Source organism: Cnephaeus nilssonii, assembly GCF_951640355.1.
Source record: "Cnephaeus nilssonii genome assembly, chromosome: 16".
NCBI classification, from domain to species: domain Eukaryota; kingdom Metazoa; phylum Chordata; class Mammalia; order Chiroptera; family Vespertilionidae; genus Cnephaeus; species Cnephaeus nilssonii.
The window spans coordinates 43,071,801-43,095,320 of NC_137087.1; the positions used below are offsets into that span (position 1 = coordinate 43,071,801).

The 23,520-nt window shown below is 42.2% G+C and overlaps 1 protein-coding gene across 2 annotated transcripts in view; it reads left to right on the top strand.

The window, feature by feature from the left end:
• The first annotated feature begins 17,944 nt into the window (after nt 1–17,944).
• CNNM1 (cyclin and CBS domain divalent metal cation transport mediator 1) overlaps nt 17,945–23,520 on the top strand; it is a 51,757-nt gene continuing 46,181 nt past the window's right edge. For both annotated transcript variants that reach the window (XM_079794257.1, XM_079794258.1), the window contains exon 1: nt 17,945–19,515. In XM_079794257.1, the coding sequence (XP_079650383.1) occupies nt 17,952–19,515 (1,564 nt within the window). In that variant the 5' untranslated portion in view covers nt 17,945–17,951. The remainder of the gene's footprint in view (nt 19,516–23,520) is intronic.

Consider the following 23,520-nt stretch of genomic DNA (forward strand, 5'->3'; position numbering starts at 1 on the left):
ACCTTCCATTTCTTCATTAAAATTAAAAATGTTTTAATAAAAAAAAGAGACTATGTCGTAGGCATATTTTCCCTTTAAAAATGACTGCTTAGTTTCTAGACTTCAAAATACCAAAGATAACTGAACTGATTAAGTCATCAAAATCACAATCTACAAAAACCATTATTTCTCTCCTACTCATTGAGCTTGTACATATTCCATGGATCTTCATTTATCATCAGAAAAAAAGAAATCTCATTTCTGAACAAGAGTTGCAATTGTTCTTTTTTATAGATGACAGAACCAATTAGGAAAAGAGGAAAAAATGGTTTCTTTTCATGAAGAAAAAAAAATATTGTCTTGTTCTTTACTGATACCACAGAAAGTGATAGCACATAAATGAGCTATTTCAGATAAATGCTACAAGCAAATTACATACAGAAAAGCAGGATGCTGCTGGATTTGGGGGTCAAGAACATCCATTCTGATAAAGAACATATTAGCACAGAGGTGAAAGAATGTATAGTTCTCAATAAGACTCAAAGCTTTTATTCTTTACCTAAGGGGATACACTTAGTGAAGAGAGATTCTTAAATTGTAAATAAAACTCGGGTTCCAATTTTTTACACTAAAAGACTAGCTCTCCTTTGTCAAATACTGTAGTTCCTCAGAATACCCAAGAAACCAATATCCAAGTGATAGATTTTGGCAAGTTCTAAATGCAATGCATGGAGGAACTTCATAAGTAAATTATGGATGCCCAATGTACATAACTCAGAAACATTTAATAATTTCCAGCTTTGTCCCATATGAAGCTATCCAGAGCTGTTTTCATTATGGGAAATCAAGCTATGACAAACAAAACCCATGGGAAACAAAATGTTTTCCACCCCCCTTGGAGACTGGCAAGTCACCAGGGGAGACAGACTAAATAAATTCTATATTTGCATATCGCTGTCAGGGACTACACTGGGTAAATAAAACAGACGTGACTTTCTTGAAAAATCCCATACTCTATATATGAAAATTCACACTGGCACATATTTTAAAGTTGACGTCAGAGGAGACTCAGAGGCCCTCTCAGCATATCCTTTAGAGACTGCTCCTAGCAACCCAAAATTGAGGCAGAGTGAGGCTGTGCATAGAGCCTGTGACTACAAGATTAGAAGAACTGGGTTCTTTACTAGCTTTGCCATTAACTGTTGTGTCACCTTGGACAAGTCTCTTAAGCTAAGCCTTCTGGATCAGAATATTTTTCAAGTCCCTTCCAACTTCAAAATAGCAAGTTTGTGAACATTCCAGGTTTATCACAAGAGAAATTATAGGCCTCATTAGGCCAAACCTCAGGGAAGGGAAAGTGAAAAGTCTATTAGATGGGCAGTGAATGAATCAGATCATCTACAGAAGGATTCAGTATAAAAAGTAATAGGAGAAAAAGTCAAAAAGGAAAGTCTGGCCCCATCTTTTAACATACACCTATATTTATTTAACATCAGCAGTCTATGTCCCAAGTTATAGAGAAAAGAAACAAAGTGAAATTTGAGATTCATAAGCATCCCCCAAATCTCAACTATCTAATAATTTATACCTTTCATCAGAGCAATGACAATATTTCTTCTTCCCTTTCCCAGACTTTTGGGAACAGTGAAATAGCCACAATTTGAAGTATAAAAGCAAAGAACCTCTGGCCAATTTCAGGAACAATTCCCTATCATCAAGACCTAATCTAGATATGTAACACAGCCCTCACTTTCTGCCACCCTGTGTTATTGTTAACTGTGGCATACCCATCTCATCTCATGCTGCAAGCTAGGCAGTTCTTAAAATTCCAGCTCTGGATTCAAATCCACACTCCTACAATTAATAGCTCTGTGACCTTGAACAACTCCTTCCCTCCCTCTCTCTCCTTTCTTCTCTCTCTAAAAATCAATAAAAACATATCCTTGGGTGAGGATTAAAAATATATATATTTAAATGGTCAACACCCGAAAATATATTCAACCTCATTAATCATCAGGGATATGTGATTTAAAAGTGTAATGAGACCACTACACGTGGACCAGAGTGGCTAAAATGAAAAGGACAAAAAATACTAAATGATGATGAAAATACAGAGCAAGAGCCAGCAAACTAAGACCCACCACTTATTTTTGTAAATAAAGTTTTACTGGAGTGCAGCCATTCATTTATGTATTGTCTGTGGCTTCTTCCATGCTACAATGACAGGGCTGAGTATCTGCCACAAGTCCATATGGCCTATAAAGCCTAAAATATTTACTCTCAGGCTCTTAACTTACCTGGCCCCCAACCCTTGATGTAAAACAACTAGAACTCTCATACACTACTACTGGGAGTGTAAATAGGTACAATCACTCTGGAAAACTATTGGGTAGTATCTACTAAAACTGAGCATTTGCACATGCTATATATCCTATTTATTAGCTGCTATAACAAATTACCATAACCTTGATGGCTTAAAACAACTGAAATATATTCTTTCATAGTTCTAGAGGCCAGAAATCCAAAATCAAGCCTTATGTGGCCATAAGGCTCAGAGTATTAAAAAATTTCTTCTGAATTAATCAATTGAACAAAGTCAGCATAAATATAATAAAGTTTATATAGATATTACATATAAGAATATTTTCTTAGACTCGTATCTCTTAGTGAGATTAATGTGGCTTTTATTTTATGGATCTACTGATAGTATTAGTCAACGTACAAAATCAATCCCTTTCCTTTTTGTTTTATGTTTAAATATAAACTCTGAGAAAGTTTGTTTACATAAATAAGTAGAAATAGCAACCATTTTAATATGACAAAACCACATAATTCTTTTACCTCCTCCAGAGTTATACACCAAAATATCCACAGTGATCTATTATTTAAAATCACTTTTAATTATCAATTAACAATTACTTTAGGTCCTCCTTCAATTTTGTTGAAAGAACTGGAAACCATCTGCACTGAAAAAAGATTTGTGGCCCAATGGTTTGGGTCATTCACTTTCTCAAGATCAGTACCAATTTTCCTTCTATGTACCATAATAAGATTAGAAATGGATGAGAACTATAATTATCAAAATACTTTTTAAGTTAGTGACACAGTATTAAATGTTTCAATGTTAATGCACTGAGTCAAATAGCTCATAATTTCTCAGTACTGAGCAAAAATATTTCTAAATACCACATGGGAATGTCAACATCTGTTATTTCTATGGTCACAAAGGTACAGGTTATTGTTAATACTCGTATGTGGTTTCTATTGAGAACATAGTCACACCGACTGCTAATACTACTCTGGTTCACAATTACTTTCATAACTGATGAAGATGCAAAACTTTTACTTAGATGTTAAAGAAAATAAAGATGTAATTTTCTTCCCATCTTAGCTCACAGCCCACGGGAATTCTAGGGTTAAGAACAGGTTTAACGGGAGGAAGGGGGAGATGGTGAGGAGGAGAGGAGCTAGGGGAGGAGTGAAAAGTGAGGAAGGGGAGAAAGGAAGGAGGGATGGAATGAGGGCAAGCAAGAAATAAGTAAAATCTAAATCTCTGGACTAAGGCTAAGCAATAAGCTCAGAGGTTCACCGCCAGTGCCACGGCTCTTTCTTTCCAAATGACTTTACATCCGTATTTTACAAGTAGGTTCTTCAGCGGAGACCTATCCGCTAGTCTCTTCCCCAGTTCCAGATGCAGCAACGGCGAGACCACATACCGGCGTCCTGCCCGCGGCCTTCCGGAACAGTGTCAACCTGATCCCTGCGGGCCACACCCCAAATCTTGTGTTCTCAATCCCCACCCCTGCCCCACGTTCTTGGGATACCCCCTCCTCTACTAGCCCCTCTAAAAGCCCCCCAAACGGGGTGGTGCTCACCTGCCGTCGGAGCCGCCACCGCTCGGCTGCTCTCCTCCGTCCACCGACCCTGGGGCTCGCCATTGCGACTGCGAGAAATAATCCCCGCCTGGTCCCGCTTGTTTTGGAAGGAGAGCGTTCCTGCGCTTCCTGGTGCTGGTTTTCACTTGTACCCTGCGCTGGGCCCCTCGGAGGGGGCAGGCCCCTGTCCGGCCTGGGGGCTGGACTCCCAGCCACTAGCGGAGACTTTCCTGTCCGGGCCCCCGTCAGCGGCCACCATTCCTCCACAGGTTCTGTCGCTTCCAGTCTGGTGTCCAGGCCGCAGAAAAAGACATGCGCAGCACGTGGTGGGACACGTGGTGGGACACGTGCTGGGACACGTGCTGGGACACGTGCTGAAGCGAAATTCCCGTCCAGGAAGGTTCTGGGCCGGTGTGGAGGCTCTGAAGCCTCGCGATATTACGGGCTGTGAGGAGGATCCAGCTGCGATGCTTTCCCAGGGCATCCAGAGAGACCACGTGGCCCAAACCACCCAGAAAACGCTGACACCTGCAAAGAAGGGCCATTGAGGGGCCATCCTATCAGCGAAGCGGCACCAGCTTCCGCCTGTCCCAGCCGCTCTTTTCCGCCGTCTCTGTCTCTGGGTGTCTCAGCTGCCTCTGAGTTCTCTCAGCTGTGCTTTGAATCACCCCCACAAGAGATCCAAACAACAAAATAACACTAGTTTTCCCTTCCCAACCCCCAGTATTAAGTTTCTAAAAACTTACACTATAGGAGACGATCCTATTAAGGAATTTTAAATCTTCCGTTCGTTTATGCAACAAGTAAGTTCCTGGTGCCTACTGGGGATTAATGATGCATTTAAGATCATCACAGCCCCTAAAATCACAGAATCCAAATTATTGTTGAGGTAAACTGGCAATTATAATGAATAAGTTATATGTCAGGGGAAGAAAAAGAATTTATAGGAATATCGGTCAGGGACTTCTGACCCAGACTTGGGAAATCACGTAAAGCTTCTTAGAGAAATTTCTAAGCTGAGCTCTGAAGGATAAATAGGGAGGGGTTTTCCATGCCTAGAGAGTGGCCAGAGAAAATTCCAGACAGAGTCTATAGCATGGAGAAAAGCCTAAAGAAAAACAAAGCACAGTTCATGGAAGATAATGAAAGAAATTCAATATAGCTTACTGCTGGGCAATGCAAGGAAGCAATTTAGGATATTGGCCCTGGCCAGTGGTTAGAGCATCGGCCAGAGTACTGAAGGGTCTTGGGTTTGAGTCCCACCTGGGTCACAGCTGCAGTGAGAGGCAGCCAATCAATGTCAACATGTCTCTCTCACATCAATGGCGCTCTCTCTCTCTCTCCTCTCTCTCTCTCTCTCTCTCTCTCTCTCTCTCTCTCTCTCTCTCTCTCTCTCTCTCTCCTCCTTCTATTCCTCTTCCTCTCACCCACCCTCCCTTCTACTCTCTAAAAAAAAAATGGAAAAAATATCTTTAGGTGAGGATTAGAATATTGTCTCTGAAAGTTGATCATCTGGGTTCAAATGCTAGCCCTGCCACTTAACACCCTTGAAAAACAAAGTGATGGGATACAGAAAGAAGGCAGCTCATGAAGGATTTTGATAAGCCATGTTAAGGGATTTGTACTTTATCCTACAAGCAAGAGACCCATTGGAAGCAAGTGATTGATGTAGTCAGATTTCTATTTTATAAGTATTGATCTCTTTCCAAACAAAAGCTGAGAGAATTCATCACCCCAAGACCTTTCTTACAGGAATTGCTAAAGGGAGTTCTTCAAGCTGAAACAAAGGACACTAATTAGTAACTAGAAAGCATATGAAAATATAAAATCATTGGTAAAGGTAAATACATAGTCAAATTTGCAAAACCCTAATCCTATAATGATGGTGTATAAATCACTTTGAAGTCTAGTGTAAAGGCTAAAAGACAAAAGTGTTAAAAACTATAACTAAATATGATTTTAAATGATACCCAATATAAAGCAATGTAAAATATGACGTTAACAACATAAAATATGCAGGTGGGGAAACAAGTATATATGTAGAGCTTTGTCATGCAATTGAAGTTATGCTGTTATCAGCTTAAAACAGACTATTTTTCATGTATTATGAAAGCCTCACAGTAACCACAAAACAAACCCTATAGTAGATACACTAAAGATAAAGAGGAAAGAATCAAAGCATAATATGACAAATAATCATTAATTCACAAAGGAAGACAACTAGAGGAAGAAAGGAACAAAGGAACTAAAAACAAACCGAAAACAATTAACAAAATGGCAATAATAAGTCCTTATCTACCAATAATTATTCTACATGTAAATTGATTAAATTGCTCAATCAAAACACATAGAGAAGTTGAACGGGTTTAAAAAAACAAGACTCAATCATTATAATGATATAATTAATCAATTCACCATGAGATCTAATAATTATAAAAATATATGCACCTACCATCAGAGTAGCTAAATATGTTATGCAATTAACTATTAAGAGATTTGAAGACAGAAACAGAAACCAATACAATAATAGCCAAACCCATAGAATGTACAACGTCAAGAGTGAATCCTAATATAAACTCTGAACTTTGGATGATTATGATGTGTCAATGTAGGTTCATCAACTGTAACAAATGTAACACTTTGGTGGGGAAGGGGAGTTGATATTGGAGAAATCTGCATATGTGAGTCAGGGTTATATGGGAAATCTCTGTACCTTCATCAGTTTTACTGTGAACCTAAAACTGCTCTAAAAAATAAAGTCAATTTTAAAAAATGAAATTTTAACCAAGATCCATCTCTGTGTTGTAAAGAATAGAGAAACAAAATAAGACTGGAGTCAGGGAAAATAGAGTTGAAGAAGCTAAGGCCATCATGAATAAACCAATCCCTTATGGATATGTTTTCATTCCTGCTAATAAAACAGTTACTTTTACTATATCATCCCATGTTTACTAAGAGCCTTTCAGTTTTGACAAGATGCTTGGAAATTTGTTTTGCTTGGTTGCAGAAAATCTGCAAACTAAGAAAATATCCCTGTTGGTTCCTCCATCCAAATATGTCTTTCTGATTTTATGACACAGGGTTGTCATTGACTCCCACATCCTTGGTCACACAGGCTCACAGAGACTGAATCACTTGGATGCTCAATACTAAAAGGCCTTAGGACATACTTTGTTTAGTCTGTTTGGCCTAGCAGAACAGGTATTTCTCTATCTTCTCTCCAAAATACAGGGCTATATAAGTCTTATTTCAGCCCATCCCATATCACAAAAGGCTAATATGCAAATCGACTGAACGGCGGAACAACCAGTCACTGTGATATGCACTGACCACCAGGGGGCAGATGCTCAACACAGGAGCTGCCCGCCCCTGGTGGTCAGTGCACTCCCACAAGGGGAGCACCACTCAGCCAGAAGCCAGGCTCACAGCTGGTGAGTGCAGTGGTGGTGGCAGGAGCCTCTCCCGCCTCCGTGGCAGCGCTAAGGATGTCCAAAGGGAGCGGGCCTAAGCCATCAGTCAGACATCCCCCAAGGGCTCCCAGGCTGCTAGAGGGCGCAGGCTGGGCTGAGGACCACCCTCCCCCCGAGTGCACGAATTATGTGCACCAGGCCTCTAGTGATAAATACGTTCATACCAAGGCACATGCCCCCAACTCCTCTTATATCAGACCAATTCCCTGCTTTGTAGTGGTCCAGAAAACGAGTCCTTGCTTTATTTCCTCTTAGCTTCCTTTGCCTCTCCCAACACTATATTACAAACAGCTCAAATCTTGTTCCACTATGTTTTACCTCCTGTTTTTATTCCTGTGCCCTTTCCAATTTGACTCTTTTCCTCATTACTCCCAAAAGGAATGACTCAAGACTACACATTCCCAAATATGGAAACAAATCTTCATTAACTAGAATTTCTCATAAGGGGAAGATAATAGTGCATAACTATCCAAGCAATTAATCCACTGCCTGTTCTTTATGCAGATGAACAACAAGCAGCTAGAAGCCCTGGATGCTAGCTTTGACTCTTCTGTTAACATCTCAGGCCCTGGGTAAGTCTCACACTGCTGAGATTCAAATCCTGGCTCTACCACTTACTTGCTGTTTAAACTTGGGCAAGTTAAATTTAGCCTCTTTGTATTTTGGTTTCCCCATTTTTAAGGTGTAGATAATCATAGTCCTATCTGATAAGGTTGCTGTGAGGATTAAATGAGTTGATACATGTAAAACACTCAACAGAATCAAGAATATGGTAAAATATGTTAGCTATTACTTCATGAAAGGCACTGGAACTATAGGACTCAGTGAGATAGAAAAGGTCCTGGACTTTACATCCTAAGAGGGGAAAAGATAGTACACAAGTAAATAGAGTTAATTACAGATTGTGATCATGCTCTAAACAGGATGATGGAGTGGCAATGGAGACTTTAGATAACATGGTTATGTAAGGAAGAAAGATGAGAAGGAATCAATAATTCAAGGAGCTAGAGAAATAAACAGCAAATACAAAGACCATGAGGCTGGAGAGTTTGCAGAGTTCTAGGAATAAGGAGAAGGGCCTGGCTGGGGAGCTCAGTTGGTTAGAACATGGTCCTGATATGCTAAGTTTTCAGGTTCGAGCCCCAGTCAGGCACATACAAGAATCAACCAGTGAATGCACAAATAAGTGGCACAACAAATCTCTCTCTCTCTCTCTCTCTCTCTCTCTCTCTCTCTCTCTCTCTCTCTCTCTCTCTCTCTCATATCAATAAATAAAAATTTTAAAAACATAGAAATAGAGAGAAGGGAGATGTGGCTGAATGGTGAGCTCAGAGGAGTGGTAGAAAACAAGATTTAGGTAAAGGCCTAATGATATGGGCCCTGATGAAAGGCTAAATTTATTCTAAATACCATGGAAATTCATTGGGGTATTTTAATCAGGAGAATAATATGAGATCTATGTTTAAGGGGACCCTTGCTAGATCTCTGTGGAATGCACAGCCCAAGGGCAACCTACCTAGCTTACAGAATTTTAACGCTGCCCAGGAACTTAAAGGTCATCAAAATTCATCTCCAAAGTCCCTCCCAGCTCCAACAATCAGTGGTTCTATGCTGAAATTGAAAGAAGAGATCTTTGATTTCTTTAATTTCTTAGTAACACAATCAAAATAAATAGTTTCATTACTCCTCTCTCCCTCTGTGCTATTGGTTTTGAATGGTTGTGTCAAATAAATGCTTTTAATTGTTCTTGCTTCTTTCCTCCAAATTCCCAAATACTAATCAACACTTTCCCACTAATGAAGTGTCCAAAACTAAAACCAGCATCCCAGGTGCTACCTCGCTAGGGCCAAACAGAAAGAGCCATTATCTTCCTGCTTTGTGACAAGAGGCCAGTGTCATATTTTTCTCATAATATCTCAACAGACATATATCTAATTTGCCATTTAGCATCACCCTTGGGCCTCTTACAGCCATTACTATTTTCCAGGTGTTGCCCTCCCCATGAAAAATTTTCTTTCCAATTACTTTTCCCCAGATGCCTCTCCTTGAAAGTTTTCCAAGCTGAGTGTCATTCTCTTTGCCATATTGTTTATATTTTATATAATTTCTTTGGCTTTCCTGGTGTTTGCTGCATATCCTCTTTTGGGGTCATCTGCAAATTTCATTAACGTGTTTGTGAACAGAATGTAGCTGGAAGGGAATTATTGAGGGATCCATCTTATTTCTGTTCCTTTATTAGGAGCTGGTTCTAGAAATGGAGAAGAAACCCCTTCATCAAAAGTAGAAATCACCTCTGCACTTTTCTTATACACACACATATGTGCACACATGCACATATACATCCTTTTAAATGCTCTCAATTATCTCAACTTCTCTCTTAAAAAACAAAAACAAAAACAAAAAACTCCTGCCCTGGCCAGTGTTTCCCAGTAGTTAAGAGTGTCACTGGTTCAATTCCTGGTCAACGGCATGTACCTGGGTTGCAGGTTCAATCCCCAGCGCCATTCGTAGCATGTGTAGGAGGCAACCAATCGATATGTCTTTATCACATTAATGGAAGAAGTATCCTCAAGTGAGGATTAAAAGCAAAAACAAAAACAACTCCTTGCCTAATATAGAACAAAACCTATTATGTCAGGGATCTGTAACATAGGGATCATGAATATGATGCCACTGGGGTTCCCATGAACATCTGCAATTATATTCACATTATCATGTCCTTGAGTACATGTGCAGTTTTCTAGAGGGAAAGCCCATAGCTTTTATTGGAAATTTCCAGGAGTGCATAAATCTAAAAAAGATTAAGAACTACTGTTTTATATCATTGTTTCTCAAAAAGTGAGTCAACAGTCAACTGTATTGAAATCACAGGAGACACTTATTAAAATGCAGATTCTTGGGTCCTATTCCAGACCCACAGACTCAAAATGGAGATAGGAACGTGCATTTCCTTTTTCTTTTTTTCAATAATTGGTTGATGTGCCCTGACCGGGGATCAAACCCACAACCTTGGTGTATCCAGACAACGTTCTAACCAACTGAGCTACCCAGCCAGGGCCTTAAGTAGTTTTTATTCTTTTGTTTTTAAATTTATCTTTATTGTTGAAAGTATTACAGATGTCCCCTCCCCCCCCTCATTGGCCCCCTTCTAGCCCACACATGACCCCCCACTCCAGGCCTTCATTTTTAAGGCCCCAGGAGCATGCATGTTTAAATTAAATGTAAATTATTTTTGTATAGAAAATGTATGTTAATTATATAAAATATAAAGATCAAAAGGGAAAAGTTTTTCTCCTATCCTTGTTTCTTGGCTAAGAGTTTCTCTTCAGAGAGGCAACCACTGTTACCAGTTTCCTGTGTATTCTTTTAGAATCTGCTAAAAAAAAAAAATCAAACCTCCCATGTGATTTTTATGCATAATAAAATTTGATAATCATGGCTTTATAAAGACAAAAATGAATATTTGCCTGCATTAAAGACTCTCTCAGATTGACTGCCCCCTGCCCATCTAAGAACCGGATTATCATGAAAAACAACACTCAAGACAATATTATATGAATAACTGAATTTTTCCCATCTCCTCTCCGTAAAGAAAACATCTTCAATATTTTTCATTGTTTGGCTGGAAGTTACCACCTCTGCTTCCAGCATTTTGTGCCCCCGTCTGGTACCCCACATTGGATTCAGGTGTTTAATACACTGATTAGCTGGTGATCAAAGTGGGATTGACATTTTGACTACCCAGATGCTGGGTATTAATCATGAACAAAGAAAATTATTGACCTTTGGGGGGGTGAGGGGAGGACGTCTCTGCCCTAGGTAAGAGTTTCACTTATTAACTGATAGAAACACCTGTACCTCAGAAATATTGTGCACACAATTAATGGTTTATTGTAGACATTAACAAGTCCAGACTGCCTTACCCTGCCTCTACTGGGGACCTCCATCTCCATGCTTCTGTATGAATAGGGTCCAGGGCTTCAAGCAGAGTAAAGTGTGCGTTAGCGGTTTCAGATATAAAGCATGCTTGAATACGCATCCCATAAGAGAGCAGATGTAGTTTAGATGCCAGCCCAAAATTTTAACCCTATTCCACCCAATTTCACACCTGAAAGGCTAACAAATAATAACGAGATTCTCAAAGTTGTTAGGAATCAGAGACATTCAAGTTTTTAAAAATGAGATAGCACTTCATGCTCATCAGCTTGGCCAGATTTGAAAAGTGAATACTAATTGCAGGCTAGGGTATGGGAAAACAGGAAAATTCAGGCACTACTGGTGGAGAGTATTCTGGCTATACTAAGTGAGATTAAGTGTATGTATACACTGTGACCCAACAGTCTCACCGTGGGTACATCCCAGAGGAGTCTCCCACAGGTCCGGTAGGGAATGGTCAAGTATTTCACTGTGGCTTTTGGTAGTGGAAAGTTGATGGCAATCTGTGTCCCTAAAGGAATAGATGAAAATAAAGTTGTGGCTATCCAATGTGGAAGACCACCTAGCATTTAGAAACATCAAACTAAGCATATGTTCAGCAACATGGACAGATTTTATAGACATGGGGTTCAATGAAAATGTAAGAAACAGAACAAGTTTTATAGTACATTTTATGACAATTAAAAGCATACACATAGGCAGAAAGTATATCAGTGGGACAGGGGATGGGCTTTCTTTTGGGGGTGATAAAAATGTTCTGGAAGTAGATAGTGATGATAGTTGCACAACTTAATGAATATACTAAAAAAAAAAAAACACTGAATTTTATAGTTCAGAGGGTGAATCTTAAGGTATGTGAATCATATCTCAATAAAATAAAAACACACAAACCAACAGTGTATATTTTACAGGGATACTTACCTGTAAAAGAACATATCAAGATATTGGAGTGGCTGCCTGAAAGAGGAAGGGAGGGGATTAGGATGGGAAGGGGGCCTTTTCATAGCCCATGAACTGAGGAAGATGATTAACTCAATCCTCTGTGCCTGTGGTAAAACCAACAAACAATAATAACAATATTAGTGTTTTCAGATATGAAGCATGCTTGAATATATGTCCCATAAAAGAGCAGATGTACTTTAGATGCTAGCCCAAAACTTCAACCCTATTCCACCCAATTTAGTGTAAAGAGAGGAAAGGAAAAAATGTTTATAGTTTTAATAAGGGGAAATAATTACACTATAGTGAGGAATGAAAGGAAGCAATATTACAATTGTAGAAATGTTAGAAGTGCAACTATATAGGACCATATATATAGTGCAACTATATAGGACCATATATATAAAAGTTTGACAGATAGCTGTAATGTAGTGCAGTGCAGTGGCAGTGTTTCTGCCACTGATTGTATAATCCACCAAGGTGCTTAATTTCTCTGTAGCTTAGCTTCCTCAATTAAAATGGAAATGTTAACAATACCTACTTCCAAAGGTGCCTATGAGAATTAAATGAGTTAATTTATGCCTGATCTAAGGGTTATCTGGTATTCTTATTTTTCTAACTTTTTAAACGTAGACTCTGGACTCAGACTGTCTATATGATTAGGCCCCACTACCCATTAGTGATGTGACTTCCACAGGCTTACCCAGTTACAGCCACAGTTTTCTCATCTATTGTGAGGATTAAAAGAGATAATGTACTAGTATTTGGCACAAAGTAAGCATGCAATAAATGCTAATGGGTTATATTAGTAGGAATATTATTAATACATTGTCATAATTTTAAAAGTAGTACAAAAGGAATAGAAGGAACAAAATATTAAATTTTTCATCTTCTTCCTAACATATAAATTCTTCCATTTTTATTAAATTTAATTTGGGGTTATAGTCTTCCCAGACCTTCCTCTCTAGATGAATGACACTTTGAACAGCTCCTTCATAGGAGTAATTAATTAATTAATTAGGTAGGTAAGCAACTTCTAGTTCATCTCTGTCATCCGCAGTAGAATCTAGGCTCCATGAAGGCAAGGATGGTATCTGTCTATACCCAATATTTAGCACAGGGCCTAGTACTTTGTGCCTAACAAATACTTGTTGAATCAGTAAACAAGTAATAAAATAAAATAAAAATACATTTTAACATATGCATTCTAAAATAGCATAGCCATGGGATTAGAGGCAAGTATCATTTCTTCCATCTGTCTGAGAAATGATGAGTTGCCCATTTTGTAAGCTAGGAAGACAGTCAACATTCAGATTCTGAGGAGCTATTTTGACAGCTCTTCCTTACGAGAATCACACTGCCTGAACCTGTTTCAGGAATCCTTCCAGTTATAGTAGCACACTGGAAACCCAGTACTTTTCCAGACCCTCCTGTTCGGTAAAGGAAAAGTACTCAGTCTCTCTGGATTATCCTCACCCAGTGTACATTAGCCCTCAGACACTGACTCATGAAAGGGGAGGGAACCTAAAATGGTCTTTCATTTCATAGATGAGGAAATGGGCCCAGAAAGGTGGATTGACTTTCCAAAGCTTAACACTTGCTAATAATCGAGCTGGTGCAATTGGAAATAGAATCATTCTTACAGTTCTCTCTCTCAATATTATATGTAATAGTATCACTCATTAAAAACTAACTTAATGAAATAAGTTTTATTACATTATGGAAAATGCTCTTAATATATTAAGTGACAAAAGCAGACTAGAATTGTATGTATAATATGTATCTAGATGTAAAATATTTAAGTATGTGTGTGTATTTCTCAATTATCTGTCTATAGAGAAAAATTTTAAAGTGTGCTATAATATTAACAGTGTATATTTCAGGTTGGTGGTGTTATAGTTTCTTTTTTTTTTTAATATATTTTTATTGATGTCAGAGAGGAAGGAAGAGGGAGAGAGAGATAGAAACATCCACGATGAGAGAGAATCATGGATCGGCTGCCTCCTGCAAGTACCCCACTGGGGATAGAGCCCACAACCCGGGCATGTACCCTTGACTGGAATCGAACCTGGGACCTTTCAGTTTGCAGGCTGACGCTCTATCCACTGAGCCAAACTAGCTAGGGCTAGAGTTTCTTTATACTCATGTTTTTTTTACATTAAAAATCTATCTTCAATGAGCATGTAATTCTTTATCATCAGAAATTTAGGTTTTAAATTCCTGACCTAATATTTTTGAAAGGTTTTATTTTGACATTAGTCAGGACTGCAAGGTGAGGGAGCATCAAACTAGAGTCCAAAGATGTTTTACTGCTCATTTAATCTAATCTGTAAAATGGGGATAATTATATCTACTTCACAGGGCTATTGTGTGAATGAAATAAAAAATACAAATACAAAATTCCTTTGTAACTCTAAATCTTGATAAAGGTGTTAGGAGCTATTATAATGATGATAAAGTCCTATGGCCTAAAAGAGGTGGGAGAACCCTTACAGGGGTCCTCAAACTTTTTAAACAGGGGGCCAGTTCACTGTCTCTCAGACCGTTGGAGGGCCAGACTCTAGTTTAAAAAAAACTATGAACAAATTCCGATGCACATTGCACATATCTTATTTTGAAGTAAAAACACAAAACGGCAAAAACACCCGCATGTGGCCCGCGGGCCGTAGTTTGAGGACGCCTGCTTAGGATAACATACCTTTGTACTGAGAAGCTTTAGGTTGAGAGAGGAGAGAGATCAAACTGTCAAGAGAAAAGTGAGAGCTTTTATTCCCCCAGTACTTAAGGGAAACAATCACATGCCTGACCCCACTTCTCCTGTTCCCCTATATACCCAACAAATGCCTCTAAGTTCCCCCTTCAGATTAAATCATCCAGCTATCTCTTAAGCAGCCCATGCCAGAGGCAGCTTGTAGTGCATGGACAGGATCTAGTGCACTTTAAGGCAATGGCAGGTTTGTTTCACATTCCCTGCAGAGTGACAAGAAAACCTATGTAGGAATGTGACCAACAGCCTAGTAAGGCCTGGCTAGTCCCAAAGCAGAAAGGGGCTATTCCCACTCTGGATGATTAGTTTGTTATGAAAAGAAAAGATAACTTTTAAGTGGGATCATTTGTATTGAGCTTTATCCTCTGCAAAGCTTTCTTACTCAATATTTCAGGGTCTCACACATTCTATGGAAAATAACATTTCAAACAAAGCAATGATTTTTTAAATTATTAAGGGGTACCAGCCCAGCTGGCGTGGCTCAGTGGTTAAGCGTCAACCTATGAACCAGGAGGTCATGGTACGATTCCCGGTCAGGTCACATATCTGGGTTTCGGGCTTGATCCCCAGTGCAGGAGGCAGCCGACCAATGATTCTCTCTCATCATTGATGTTTCTATCTCTCTCTCCCCCTCTCCCTTCCTCTCTGAAATCAATAAAAATATATTTTTAAAATAAAATAAAAAGTAATACAGACCTATGGTTATTTCACATAAGAGAAATGAAAATGTATGTTCACACAAAAACCTGCATATGAACATTTATAGATCTTTGTGGTGCTTTATACATAAAACTGGAAATAAATGTTCTTTTACTGGTAAGTAGATAAACAACCTGTGATACACCCATATAATGGGATACTTCCCAGCTATAAAAAGGAATGAGCTCTTGATAAACACAACAACATAGATAACTCTCAAATGCATTGTGCTAACTAGGGAAACCAGATCCAAAAAGCTGCATACTGTATTGTTCCAATACTAGTGGCCTGATGCACGAATGAAGATTCATGCAAGAATGGGGCTTCGTTCCCCTGGCTGCTGGCACCGCCTTCGCCCTGGCCGGAGCAGCCTTTCCGCACCTTTCTGCCTTCCCCCACTGCCCAGAGGCCCAGAGCGGCTGGGGTGGTGCAGAACGCCTGTGTCCCGCCCCATCCCCAGCTGCTCGGTGCCTGCGTATGCAAATTAACCCACCATCTTTGTTGGGTTAATTTTCATACCCAACCCAGATTGGCTGGTGGGTGTCTCGAAGGTACAGTTAGCATGTTACTCTTTTATTAGGTAGCTATGACATTCTGGAAAAGGAAAACTATAGTGGAGAACAACTCAGTAGTAGCCAGAAGATGGGATGAGGGAGAGTTGACTGCAAAGAGACAGTGAGAGGGAATATTGGGGGGTTATGGCACTATTCTTGATTATGATGGTTACATGAATATGTGCTTGTCAAAATGTATAGAATATAAGCCAAAAAGTGAATTTTACTACATAAAACTTAAAAATAAATGCATAAAAATGAAGTCACAAGCCTATGGTACATTCAAACAATACACAGGAATTAAGCAAAAAGTCTTCCTCTCAGATCTTTGTGGTGATAGAATAATGGTTCTGTATTTTGATTGCAGTGATGGTTATATAAATCTATGTGTGTGATAAAATGACATAGAATTATACACACCTTATATCAATTTCCTGCTTTTGGTATCTATATGTATAAAAGCCCAGCAACCGAACGGGGCAATGACCAAAACAACTGGAATGACTGGTGGCTATGACGCACACTGTGGCAGCCAACCAGCCTGATCCGGCCCCGAATGCACCCACACCCCCACCCCCGGCCGGCCCTGAGCCCGTTAGGCCCCCAACACCCCGACTGAGGGTGGGGCTGGCCAGCCAACCACCCATGGCCCCTCCCCCCCGCCAGCCCGGCCCTATGGGCCCCCATTGGGGCGGGCTGCTGGACCCCACACGTGTACAAATTCGTGCACTGTGCCTCTAGTTATGCTATAGTTAAGATATAACCTTTGGGGGAAACTAGGTAAAGAGTACTTGGAATCTCTGCTTTATCTTTGCAACTTGCTGTGTGTGTGTGTGTGTGTGTGTGTGTGTGTGTGTGTGTGCACTTTAAGTATCTCTCAACCAACCTTCCAAACTCTAGTCCTGTTCCCCACTCCCCAGAGGTGAACATTATTACAAATTTCTTTTATACCCTCTGTATATTAAATCTAATATATATGTTTATGTGTGCATATAAGTTTATACACAAATACTTTTAACACAAACAGTAGCATATTATACACATCGTTCTTCACCTTGCCATTTTTCAACTAACTCTTACTTTAGAGACTTTTCCATATCACAATCACATGGATCCATGTTATTCTTTTTTCCTGCTGCATAGTAGTCCATCACACAGTAGTATCATTACTTATTTCAACAGTTTCTTACTGATGGACATTCCAGTCTTAAGAAAGAATTGAATGTGAGTAATTTAGAAAATTTTAAGCATTAACGATCAGCTGGAGTTGAGACCAAACATAAAGTTTTACAGATTCAAGACTTGCCTCCAGAATATATTTTTACTAGAAGGGGGAATGCTAGCAGCAGGAGAAGCAAAATGATGGCAAGTTTCCCTGGCCAATGGGGAATAAGAGGGGCCAGCAGGGAATTACTGCCGGGTAGGCGTTCGCTAAGGTGCTGCCTACTGCTGAAGTAGGAGGCCCTGCTCCAAGCCAAGCTTTGCCGGCTGCAGTTCAGATATACCAGAGTGCATCAGGGTTATGCACCGCGCAGTGATGCGTGGCCATTTCCAGCCTCCTGCTGGGACATCCTGCCCTGACAGGGTCCAAACCCCCACCGCCTCCAGCCCACGCGCGCAGGGAGCGTGCACGTGGTGACCTGCCTGGGACCGGTGCCAGGCGCTGGCTCCTCCTCCCTCCAGCTCTCGCTCTTCTTTCTGCAGTATCACGTGCAGCCGCGCCGGGTGCAGGATGGCGGCAGCGGCAGCTGCAGTGGGTGTCAGACTCCGAGACTGCTGCAGCCGGGGCGCTGTGCTCCTGCTCTTCTTCTCCCTGTCCCCTCGGCCCCCGGCCGCCGCCGCCTGGCTGCTGGGCCTCAGGCCCGAGGACACCGCTGGAGGCCGCGTGTCCCTGGAGGGGGGCACCCTACGCGCGGCAGAAGGCACCAGCTTCCTCCTGCGTGTCTATTTCCAGCCCGGGCCCGCAGCCCCCGCGGCGCTGGTGCCCGTACCCACCCTTTCCTCGGGGGAGAACGGCACGGGCGACTTGGCTCCACGGCTCGTGTTTATCGAGGAGCCGCCGGGCGGGAGCGGCTTGGCGCCCAGCGCTGTCCCCACGCGTCCGCCGGGTCCGCAGCGCTGCCGCGAGCAGAGCGACTGGGCGTCGGATGTGGAGGTCCTGGGGCCCCTGCGCCCCGGAGGCGTGGCCGGATCGGCTCTAGTCCAGGTGCGAGTGCGAGAGCTGCGCAAGGGTGAGGCCGAGAGGGGCGGCGCGGGCGGTGGCGGGAAACTCTTTTCGCTGTGCGCCTGGGACGGACGCGCCTGGCACCACCACGGCGCCGCCGGCGGCTTCCTGCTGCGCGTCCGCCCGCGGCTGTACGGCCCGGGCGAGGGCCTGCTGACCCCCGCGTGGCTGCGGGCGCTCGGGGCGCTCCTGCTGCTCGCGCTGTCTGCCCTGTTCAGCGGTTTGCGCCTGAGCCTGCTCTCGCTGGACCCCGTGGAGTTACGGGTGCTGCGGAACAGCGGCTCGGCCACCGAGCAGGAGCAGGCGCGCCGCGTGCAGGCGGTGCGTGGCCGGGGGACCCATCTGCTCTGCACGCTGCTCCTGGGCCAAGCCGGAGCCAACGCGGTCCTGGCCGGCTGGCTGTACACCTCGCTGCCGCCGGGCGTCGGGGGTCCGGGGGAAGACTACGGCGAGGCGGGGATTCACTTCCCGTGGCTGCCGGCGCTGGTGTGCACCGGCGCCGTGTTCCTGGGCGCGGAGATCTGCCCCTACTCTGTGTGCTCGCGGCACGGGCTGGCCATCGCCTCGCACAGCGTGTGCCTGACCCGGCTCCTGATGGCGGCCGCTTTCCCCGTGTGTTACCCGCTGGGCCGCCTGCTGGACTGGGCGCTGCGCCAGGAGATCAGCACTTTCTACACGAGGGAAAAGCTGCTGGAGACGCTGCGGGCCGCGGACCCCTACAACGACCTGGTGAAAGAGGAGCTCAACATCATTCAGGGCGCCCTGGAGCTGCGCACCAAAGTGGTGGAGGAGGTGCTGACCCCTCTGGGAGACTGCTTCATGCTGCGCTCCGACGCCGTGCTGGACTTTTCCACCGTGTCCGAGATCCTGCGCAGTGGCTACACTCGCATCCCCGTGTACGAGGGCGATCAGCGGCACAACATTGTGGACATTCTGTTTGTCAAGGACTTGGCCTTCGTGGACCCCGATGACTGCACCCCACTCCTCACCGTCACCCGCTTCTACAACCGGCCCCTGCACTGCGTCTTCAATGATACTCGGCTGGACACGGTGCTGGAGGAGTTTAAGAAGGGTGAGCAGTGGTCTATCTCCTTTCTCAACTCCTACCACCTTCAAAAGTACGACCCTTTCACAAACACGTGAGGCTTCAGGCACCCAAAGCAATTCTCCCGTGGTACCAAAAACTCAAGATAGACCCCACCTCAGGACGCACTGGCCCTTTCCATTTCACTTCTCCCTACCTGCCTTGCAGATGACTGAGCTCCAAGTCTCTTCTCCTTGACTTGGCTCACAAGATGCCCCATATTTCTCATTCATTTCATCCCAGTATTTTTTTCAGGGCCTATCACTTGTCAGGCATTGTGCAGGATGGACTTTGGAAATAGTCCTTGGAGGTCATTGCTTATAGCTTCCCACCCATGACTCGAGGAACCTTTACAAGTTCCCATAGCAAGTAGCCTTTGTTTTAACTCCCAGGGCTGGAAGCTCACTATTTCCAGTCGGTTGAGTATCTACAAACTCAATCCACTGCTGGACAGCTCCGCTGCTGACAATGTCTTACATTGGAGTAGAAACTTATTTCTCCTAAGCTTCTCTCTGGGTCCTCGTTATATCCTTTGAATCGCATAGAGTAAACCCCAGACACCTTAGACATTCTTCCCCCCCATTGAATTTTCCATCAGCTATTCACTCCGCATATCAAGTACCCACATTGGAAATTAAAAATTGAGTAAGGCAATGAGGTCCTTGTACTCCTTGGAACTGTGGTCCCATGAGGTAGGATAGATCCGGACCTGAGGAAATATTCCGGTAAAGGGAACCACTAGAAAACTTGCATAACGACATGAAAAGAAAACGTGTGTGTTTACTTCAGAGCAGTGACCCCCACTCCTTGATGTCATGCCTATAACATGTTCACTACATGTCTGGAGTTGGTCTTGGGTGAGTACAGTTCCCCAAGACACATCAGCCTGTGTACTTTGGTGTCCATCGTCTTGGCATTCCACAGTTTTGCTGGTTCACCTAGTTAGCGAGAGTTGACCCAGAAGGACCCTTGCTTGTTTTTCAAAATCAAATCCACCTTCAAGAGTCACCACTGAGAGCACTCAGAAGATTATCTCACAGACCCTGAAAGCAATTCTAGAAATGATTTGAGAACAGTGGCATAGTTAGAAAAAGGTAGGACCTTCTAGATTCTAGAATGACTATTTTGAAGGAGGCACTCATCTATACATATGAGTTGGCATGTTTATTACAAACTAAGCTAAATAAAAATAATAATTCCCTGACTTTAGAATCAGGCTTCAAATGTAGCTTCCCTGTGACTAGCAGGAATCTCATTTGACTGTGTATATTTTAATTGGTTTGGCAAAAATTCAGTTTCATTGCCTTATCATCAAAGGTACTCTCTAGCTCTTTGCATACAGAGAGGTACCTGGGGTCTTCCTTCTGCTACCAAGGGGAAAAGAAGTAAAAAAAAACTGTTTTCAGTATATAATTTGGTGAGAGAATAGCCCTAGACTTTGTGTTGGTATCATGAGAAGGGAGGAAGTGTGTGTGTGTGTGTGTGTGTGTGTGTGTGTGTGTGGCAGCTGTTTTAGCCCAAGTTAGGTTACTGTCTCACCTTCTTCTGTCTGTCTCCCCCCAGTTTTTCCATAACTCATTCCCACTGCACTCGGGTTCATCCATCCACTCTTAGAATTATTCTTCCATTTTGTGTGCCCTACAAAAGGGAGTCTGGATCTGGGCATAAAAGCTGTGAAAATCTGTTAAGGATGCCATAACAAAATACTGCACATTGGGGGACTTAAACAACAGAAATTTATTTTCTCACAGTTCTGGATGCTGGTAATCTAAGATCAAGGTTTGGTTTCCTCTGAGGCCTCTCCGCTTGGCTTGCAGATGGCCACCTTCTTACTGTGTTCTTATCCCTGAAGTCTCTGTCTCTGTGTGTTCTAATCTCTTTTTATAAGGATACCAGGCAGATTGTATTAGTACTCAGCCTATCAGCCTCAGTTTAACTTAGCTACTTCTTACATGTGATACTTAGGATAGAGTGCAGTTTAAGAGTGTCCCATTGTCATGTGCTTTGAAAAGACATTTTTAATGAAACTCCTGTGAACTCATTGACTCGTTCATTTAGTATTTATTGAGTATCTACGTAGTGTTAAGCAATAGGGGAGACAGTAAGACTGCCCTCAGAAAGTTAGTCTACAAGGGCATGCAGTGTTAGAATGAGGGCAGTCTTCAGAAGCAGGAACTGTGTCTTACTAACCTGTGTATCCCTGGCACCTTGCACAGTGCCTTGCACAGAGTGGGCTACTCAAAAAAGTCGCTATTGATCTGAAATGCGTCCTGTTGCAGAATTTCTACATCTGGTCTGAAAAGGGCTTGTTAGTGTTCTAGGAGTTAGTTTGCAAATTAGGTAGATCACAAAAGAGAAGCAGGCTGTTACAGTGAACACCACGCCAAGGAAGGTATGTCCACATCCCTTCAGAGCCTTGCTCTTTCCTCAAAGTGTGGTCCATGAACCAGCAGCATGGGCCTTGCCTGGGAGCTTTTGGAAAGTCAGAATTTCATGCCCCACTCTAAATCCACAGAATAAAAGTCTGCATTTTAACAAGCCCTCAGCTGGCTCATGTGTACATTAAAGTTTGAGAAGCCTTGCCTTTGGAGAACCCTTATTGAGGGTGATTGATAGATTTATTTAGGATAGACTGAATACAAGGAATAATTATCAAGGTGGGTGTTCTGTGGCTCCAAGCTATATAATACAGTGCTAATTTCTACAAGAGTTATGTTTGCACCATAGGTTAGGAGAGGAAAGCCGAATTGGACTACTCTTTTTTTTTTACTTTTAAAAATAACTTTTTAAGTTATAAAAGCCCTTCCATTTCCCTCACTTCTTGACATCTCAAGTTACTTCACTACCTACACAAACCCCTTAGGAGATAGGAGAGGAAAATGATAATATTTTAATAGGAACAACAGTTACCATTAATTGAGTGACAACTCTGCCAGGCACCATGCCAAGCCCTTTACATACTCAGAACAACCCTCCAGGGTAGGTATTATTAACTCCATTTTACAGATGAAGAAACTAAAGCTCGGATTAATTATATGACTTGTTCAATTTCCCATAGCTAATAACTGACTGGACTGTGATTTGAACTAGGTCTATAGGACCCCAAAGCCTGTTCTATGTCCCACTACCTCAGTCTGACTCCCCCTTACCATCCCCGAACTCCTGCCCCCACAGGGTTCAAAGCTGGCCTTTTTACCTCTGACTTGTTGCCTATGGCTGACTCACCTCTAGTTTCTGCAGGTGAGAAATCTCGCTTTTATAATAATTATTATTATTAACATGCATATTGCATTTGACAAAACATTTCTACCTACCTTTTCTTCTCTGATCTTAAAACAACTCTGCAGTTATAACTGAGAACCCTAAAACTGCCTATGATCATCACTCAGCTTTTATACTCCAAGGCCCATATTCAAATCCAGTTCTTCTTATTCGTATGGGATTTTACCTCTATAGTTCTGATGATCCCCAGGTCTTTAGAAAATGGAGAAAGGAAAAATGGTCTTTCCAGCTAGCATGCCAGCTTTACAAAAGGGAGCAATATTTCTCCCCAGTGGACTGTGAGTTCCTTGAAGGCAGAGAATGAATCTTATTTACTTTGTATTCTCAGGATAAGCACAGTAGTCACCATGGCTAGAGGATGAATACACATTTATTGAATAAGTGGTTTTAAATAGCTAACTTCTGTATTTCTGTGTTTGAGGTAAACCCTGAGTTCAGAAAAATTAGTGTTGTCTGTTCCATTAACCATAACCAATCTTTCCTCTTCCTCTTGCTGGGTTCTTTACCCCAATTACTGGCACCACTGTCCCTCTACTCTTCCAGGCTTAAAAACCTCTCCTTCACCACCCACCTTCATCCTACTAATCACTGTCTTGTCTGCTCCAGCTTCCATAACAAATCATCATACACTGGGTGGCTCAAACAACAGAATTTATTTTTTCACAGTTCTGTAGGCTAGAAGTCCAAGATCAAGGTTCAAGCTGATTTGTT